We start from the raw sequence: 8,006 nt of genomic DNA, 5'->3' as shown, positions 1-8,006 counted from the left end.
TGGAACGTCCGGGGTGCGAACCAACACACAATGAGTCAAAGATAATAATTGATCTTAAGGGCGCGTTGTTCATTGAGCTACGTCGTTCCATTTTATTTCCCAAAGCTGCAATAATTATTCTTCTATTGTTAACCACATGAATGTATAAAGTAATAACTAAAGCGGGTGTTCATGAATGATGAAGCGCGACACTGATATTTCATGAACATTTTTAAGTCAATAACCCTAAAAACTGTTATAATGTGAGAGAGATAAGCATCTAAGCTGTCATTAAATTTTAATAAAATATATATAATGAGTAATAAGAAAAATAAAATACACACAAATCCTACATTTTCTTGGATTCAGATCAGTTTGGATCTAAAGACGTAACCATTCGAATAAATTTAGGGTACTCCATCCAGATCCGAAACTTAAAATGAAAGAATACTTGTCTCAAACTTTTTAAGGGTTTTTAGATATACATGAAGTACTTAGAAATAAATTATATATGGCCCTATTATATAGAAAGAAAAAAGAGGGGAAATAATGTAAAATGATATTAAGTCGTGAATTATATCATTATTAATTATGCATTTTTTTTTAAATACACCAAAAGTAAGGGGAAATTTATCTTTTAGAGTAAAATATTAACATCAGTACGACAGCTTGCAGTCTCAGAATATAAGTGGGATTGTTTTTGTTTTGTTGCATTCTGCACAAATAGAATGTGAGTCTTTAAAGTGTTTCCCTGTAAGGACACCGCCAACGATTTTCTATATTTTAGAAATATGCTTCTTGGACTAACAATAGGATTGCAAACGGACTTTATGTAGTGAAGAACCCTACTTTACTTCTTTGCTGCTTCCACAAACTTATTCATATCTTCAAACAGTTAATTTTATTTTCGTTTTACAATCCCCTACTTATGATATCTTACGAGTGATGACTGAGCAAACGATGTAATTAATAGTTTTTGCTAAAGTGCCTTGAAAACTCAGTACCAAGTGCTCACGAATACATTATAAAGTACTAAATAATGTTTGCTTTTTATCACCAGGGGCAACGGAACCAAATCAAAAGTGAAGGCAGTTTCATCAAAATAACCTCATCTTCTTTTGATGACAATATAATCTCACAACACTTCATTGTTGTGTGATCTTTCAAAAACTAAGAGGTAAATAAACCCTCTCCCCTTGTTGTAGCGTCTATGGTCATTACTTATCGGTAATTTTGTTGCATTATTATTTACCAATTACTTGCGGTATTAAAAAATCTGGATAAATTCTCAGTTCTACCCAATTCCGAAGTTTAACTACTCCTGTCTACCTGAAAATCATTTGTATATATAGGTCAAATAAATTAATAAAATTTGAATTAGGATGATACAAAAATGATAATAACCTCCTCTTTCGATAATGGACCTCCTCTTTTTCATTTGATGCCAGTATTGCGGATGTCAGCCGTTTAAGGGGTGTAAACAAACAAGTTTTATCAGAATAAATACCTCATATTCATAAAAAAATATAAGCTAGTACTGTTTCTTTGGATGTCAAAATAATGCCAACAAATAAATAAAAAAATCCTTTGTGTCGTCTTACGAGTAAAAATGACCCGTTTTTACACTTAACATACGAAAAATACAAACCATTAGAAATTTCTTGAATTTCTTAAATATACCTTAACCTTTAGGGAAGTACAAAAAAAATCATTTTCAATAATTTAATTTATCCTACAAAAGACTTTTGTAGAAAGATTGTTGCATTTTGATACGATTATAAATGATATGTTATTTAATAAAAAATACAAGAAATACGTATAAATCGAATGGAATATTGATAGATATTCTCGTGAGGACTAAATATGACCATTTTATGTCTACATAGAGTCAAAATAAATGTAAATGAAGAACCAGTAGATTTAGAGCTACCAAGATATATAAAATAATAAAAATCACGCACTATAATAAATATACCCCTCTGATGCCTAATTTTAATAACAAGTGAGACACAAATTATTAGAAATCTATGAATAGACAAACTTTATTTTATTAATGTATAAGATAACTCCCAGCAAATCATCAGTGTTACTGAGCATATTTTAGTACTAATTTAGATGTTCTTTCCTGAAGAATAAAAGAGTATGAGGTGTTTTGAAAAAGTAAGAATACTGTTTAAATTTCCCGGCCAACGTAAATTTGAAATATTCGATGTCTTAAGTTGTTTTTTTTATGTTAGTATACTCGCCATGAATATGTATTTACTGTTAGAGCAATATAATATATTTAGCTTGTTTTTAAGAAGCATACCAGTTAGAAGTATTTTGCGTGTTTGGCGATTTTTTGCTATGTCCATTGGGACGATTGGGCTTTGTTTTCCATAATAATTTCCATTTACCTATGATTAGTCACAAGTTATGGACTTTTTTAGCAAATCGGGATTATCATATTTGAAGAGCTCATGAGCAGTGTTCATACAACGTTTTATTTGGCTAAAATTTTGGAAGAGTTTGTACCAAATGTAACCATTTTTTTTATTACTCAAAACAGTTTCACAGTATTCCACTGTCAACAATTAAGGGTTTAAGAGGACTTCATTTTATTTTTCAAACAAAATTTGATGCAAATTCTTTTGATCCAGGTTTGACAGTGGCCAAAAATCACCAAACACATAAATTATTTCTAACCATTATGCCTCTCAAGAACAAACTAAGCACATTATATAGCTGAACCAGTAAATATATGTTGTTGGTGAGTGTACGGACATAAAAAACCGAACATACCAAATATACATTACCTGTGAAATTGGAAAAAGCATCTTACTTTATGATCACACCTCGTATTTGTAACAGCTTGAAAAAATAAAAATATACGGTTCAAGTTGTCAAATATGTACAACAATACCTGCGCACTAAAAACTCTTTAAATTTACAATCATCAGAATATGTACTCCTCCTTTTTTTTCATTTTATTGGTCAGATGGAGTTGCACTGATTGTGTATTAGTCAACCTTAAAACAACTACTGATCTTAATCAGAATCAGAGAATTAGGTGTTGTTGTTTTTTTTGTTGTTTTTTAATGAGGATCAGTTTTGGGAAAATAACGTTGAATTTTCAATTCCGATTCTTATTTATTACAGATATTTTTTAACTTTCTATAAATAATTATTTATTTTTTAATTTAATATTTGAATCTTAGAAAATTAATAATTCAAACTTTTTTGAGAACAGCTCGGAATTTGGAAATTAAATTGAACATGTCAACTTTTTTATGAACAGCTGCAGAGTTTGGAAATTTCTGGGAATAGTCCTTAATTTTTGAAACTTCTTCTGAATAACTGTAGATTTTTTAAGCAAATTTAAATATTGAGTATATTTTAATTCATTTTTTAAAATTTGTTAAAAGAAATTCCAAAAACAAAGCCCCCCCCTGAAATATAATACTGTAGAAGCAAAAGGGAATTTGTTTAACTATTATTTAAAATTATTAAAGTATCTGAATCGCCACTAGAAACGCATTGACCCCAAAAAAAAATTGGAATCGTACCATCATAAATAATTACTCTATCTCACGTAGGAGTTGTCTTTGAAGTCCATATACATAAAATATATTTTTTTCTCTAGCAATGACCGAGTATCCAACAGCCACACATTAAGTTTAAGAACCAACCCCAAGATGGTGTCCCATTCAGTAGTGTCCTAATTTATGAAGTCAGTGGAAATGCTTCATATGCAATATTATGTTTAATAATGGAATGACATTTCATGATTCATAGTTCAACGTATTTGTATAAATGTTTCTTATCATTTAATTTGGTGTATTTTGTTGTTATCAGATTAATATGACATGGAGCTGTGGCCTTTGATATAGGTAGAATAATGTTTAATTCAATATTCAAAGTATATGTAGTTCACTAAATGAATTGCTATGAAGAGTAATCAAGAGGATGAATCCATTGGTGATTCTGAAGCAGAGGTAAGCTCATTCTCCCCTTCCCTAGTTACAATTGGCATAGTTTCTAAGCTTCGTGTTTCTTATTACAGGAGTCATTTTAAGTCTATCATTTTATTATAAGGGGCGTAGGAAGTGTTTTTATATTAGAAGGTGGAGGGTCTGCGAGGGTGATCTAAAAAGTTTCTGACGTAAATAAAGATACCAAATATTTTTTTCTGAGCTTATACTATTATTTATACTTTTGGCTTAATTACTCTGAGTTGGATTAACTTAGACTTGTCAAATTTTAACACAAAGGCTTTTAATGACATCATCCTTTATATATACAATGTACTATATGTTCGAATCTAGATAAAGGCTAAACTTTCAAAAACAAATATTTAATAACTCCTTGATACACCATTTTGTCCAACGTTGGATAGACATTGGTAAAAATATAACTATACACTTAAATTAATTTTCTTTTAAAAAAAGACAAAATATAAGCTCATTTTTAAAATTGAAATAATATTTTTTATAAAAACCTCATTTCTTTAAAATTGCAATGATGAGAAGAACCGACATCGAAGGATCAAAAAGCGACTTCACTATGAACGCTTGGTCACCAAAAGCCAGATATTCCTGTGTACATTTTCCTGGTGCCTTGTTCAATGTCATTCCTTAGCTCAAACAGTATTATTTCCATGAAGAAGCAGTGTAGAATTAAAAAACGATTTTTTTATCCACTGTTTTGGAAATAACAAAAGTTGGTTTTACACGTATCACAATTACTCATAAACTAAAGAGCAGAATGTTATGAAATTTTGACAGATGTCTTTTGAAGGTATTTACTAGCTAAAAATGAGGTTAATAAAAATAGTGCCTTCCATGTGTGAAGGCTAGGGCCTATTCTGCCCAAAAGTTACCATAAAGTATATTTCCTTCTTTAGGAGTGACCGCGTGCCAAACCTACCGACTTTAATTCAAGTGAATATGTCACTCTATTTATGTATAAATTATTCCCAGCATAAAATGCCTTCAAAGGTTTTAAAAATATATTAACCCTTTAAGTACTAAAGATAAAATTACAAAAAATGAAGATAATTATTTGCATTGGCATAATTTGTATAGTCATATATAAAATCTCTTTGGGATACTTTTTGCTCAAACATTCCCCTTTTTCTAAAATTTACCAAGCCTTTTCAGTCGTTCAGACAATTACTACTAGAACTGATTTAAAAAAAGTTTCGTGACGTCATCAAGGAACGAACTTTATAAGTTTTTAGTACTGATATGGAGAAATGAACTGTACCTGACCAAGACTGTAGGGGACGAAACTACAGTCTTATGTCTTAAATAAACATCGACACAATACTAGTTATATATTTTCATTAAAGTGATAACCCAAATAAAAAACAGTCAAATGAATGCACACTCTGATTTAAAAATGTTTAAATATATTACTCTTTTAGGAAAATGGATATGAGATTGGAATATCAGATTTTCTCTATATCGTTGGCCTCTTCTGTTTGGGGGGATTTTATTTATTGCTTTTACTGTCAGCATTAGTTGGAGCAACTATCAGTAAAGGACTTATACATTTTATGATTGATCAGGTCAGTTATTTATTTTCATTAGCTTAGGCGCATTTTTATTCCCTAATTACATTTTTTTAAACAATACTATAGATATCAACGAACCCACGAAGAGTTGATTTTTGTAACAATGATATGATCATACCCGATGATTCGAAAACATACTATGTCGATTGGTCAAGAGATGACTACAGTATTATTGAGGACATGAATGGTGATTATGCTCAAATCCAAGGAACAGATCAATTACATTTGCTAGAAGTGGAACAAATTGCTTGGATATGGTGTCTCATATTTTCATTTTGCTTCCCAGAATTTCTCGTATTCATCAAATCTCTTAAAGAAGTCATAGTGAATAATTCAGTGATTGTGAAAAGCAAGGTTTCATTAAAGACTCAGTTCGGTATAGTTTTGGTATTTGAGTTGTTACATACTGTGGGATTGGCGGTTTTAATTTTTGCGGGACTTCCTCACGTGGATACAATACAAGCAATAGCGATTACTAGCTGTATGGGAATCATACCTTTTCTGATCAGCTTTGTGAATAAACATATCTGCAGAAATAAAAAACCAAATATCCGGGTTTTAGCTCTTGACGTAACTGCAATTGCTTTTCAGTTAAGTGGAATATTGATATGGCCTATATTAACGGGACGACAACAACCATGGAGTCTTACATTAGGACTAATATTAACTTCATTTGCATGGTGGGAATCATTTGTTTCGAGCAGTAACTTGAATTTTAAGTTTATTACCTTTCTTTCGCAAATAAAAACAGCAATGAACAGTGGAACAAGGTACGTGTGCTTTTTTTTCGACATAATTTTTTACATATATAGAATGTAGTGAACCCTAACTGACACAAAGGAAATCTTGGTGATGTTTACTTAGAAACTTATATATTTCAAAAAGGCAATAAGTTGAAATTTAGCATAAAAATTTTAAAAAAGGGTTTTTACAACTTATTTCTCAAAATTTAGGTTTGCGGTATCCTTCAGAGTATTTGCAGATGGGTCGGGAACCGATCCACCCTTTCATATTACCATAGTCAATAGGGCTGAGATCAGGGAAGATGTGGGACACATTTCACTCCCCCTGAAGTTGGCCAGGTATTAGGAGAGTCAATTTTGAATCTTCGTAGCTGTGTGTTTTAAGGCTCAATTCTTCTGCATGAATAGTGCCCCGATATGTAGTTGGATATCAGATAAGGATTCACCTTTGTCTTTATAACCAAAAGGTATTCCTTAGTTCCAAGCATGGTCTTAGTGGGGAAACAAATATTTATCCAATCAACGGGGTAGTCCATAGAAATCAGAACACTTCTCCAGGACCAGCGTCTACTCAGTCAGCAAGTCCGAAACGTTGGAGAGGAAGTATGGCTTTGTAAAAAGGTCAAACTGGACCCGGAGCATTTAAAGAAAACTACCCAGGGCAATCTCCTGAAGTACATGATGGCCCATGTAAGATATCTCGAGATTTTACGCCATGTTGTCCATAGAGCTAAAAAAAAGTGTGCGAAAATAGCCTTATGGTGGCAAAGACACCACTTATGATAGCAGCAATGAAATAACCCATCTCCTCAGTTGCAAGACTCTTTTGAATGAGTTTGGAATTACTCTTTTTATTTATTTTTTTAAACTCTTTTCTTACACTTTTGGCCCCCTTCAGCCCTGATGCTAACATCTTCGACTACACCTTTTGGGTGCATGTGGAGGGGAAGCCAATGGGACACCATGACAGAAGAATACATCCTCAGTGGGTACTAGGTCTTCACCGTGGTATAGAAGCCATCATTGGTGCTAAGAGCAGCTACATCAATGATTAAGTGTGTTCAGTCACACATCTATTTATAGTATTAACTATTTTGAAATTATATTCCTAGGTATTAAATTATATTTTGTTGAAGATTAAAATTCAAAGGGTTTAGATTTTAATGTACCTCTCCGTATATTTGTTCAATAATAATGTTCCTTACATGAGAATTATATACCAGATTTTACAAAGTAACTAAGTACATGATAAACATGATGAATTTACAATTCAACAATGATTTTTATCTCAAAGACAGTTATTTCTAGTACAATAACTGGGTTTGACACTAAAAATACCATTAAAATATATAATTCGGTCAGAGAATCAAATACTCTGACTTTCTATTTTATTAAATATAACATCAACACTAAATTATAGTGTGTTTTGGAACAAAACTTAAATGGAATTAACTGCTTTTGGAATCGTTCATGAATTCTCTGTGCATATTATATTCATTATTTTGACACAATATACTTACATCTTGTACTATATATGAAACTAATTAAAAGTCACTTATGCTATGTCCTTTTTCTGTAGTTTTCATTTAAATTATAACTTCACAGTCGACCCTACTGTAAAATCATGGAATTGACTTTTAGCTCAAGTCGACGTCTGCAATCTTTGTCCTAGAGAGGGAAAAAATTCTCATTTGTGTAACTGATATCTAATATTAAAAAATGGTTCTCTT

At 31.4% G+C, this 8,006-nt stretch overlaps 1 protein-coding gene across 2 annotated transcripts in view; it reads left to right on the top strand.

The window, feature by feature from the left end:
* Positions 1–3,816: 3,816 nt before the first annotated feature.
* Positions 3,817–8,006, top strand: part of LOC121119602 (chitin synthase chs-2) — a 32,371-nt gene continuing 28,181 nt past the window's right edge. For both annotated transcript variants that reach the window (XM_040714310.2, XM_040714308.2), the window contains exons 1-3: positions 3,817–3,953; positions 5,384–5,527; positions 5,600–6,303. In XM_040714310.2, coding sequence (XP_040570244.1) covers positions 3,906–3,953; positions 5,384–5,527; positions 5,600–6,303 — 896 coding nt within the window. In that variant the 5' untranslated portion in view covers positions 3,817–3,905. The remainder of the gene's footprint in view (positions 3,954–5,383; positions 5,528–5,599; positions 6,304–8,006) is intronic.

The sequence above is a fragment of the Lepeophtheirus salmonis genome, chromosome 6 (genome assembly GCF_016086655.4).
Source record: "Lepeophtheirus salmonis chromosome 6, UVic_Lsal_1.4, whole genome shotgun sequence".
In the NCBI taxonomy this organism is placed as follows: domain Eukaryota; kingdom Metazoa; phylum Arthropoda; class Copepoda; order Siphonostomatoida; family Caligidae; genus Lepeophtheirus; species Lepeophtheirus salmonis.
The sequence above is the reverse complement of the archived record's forward strand: the minus strand, read 5'-3'. Positions and strand labels throughout refer to the sequence as shown.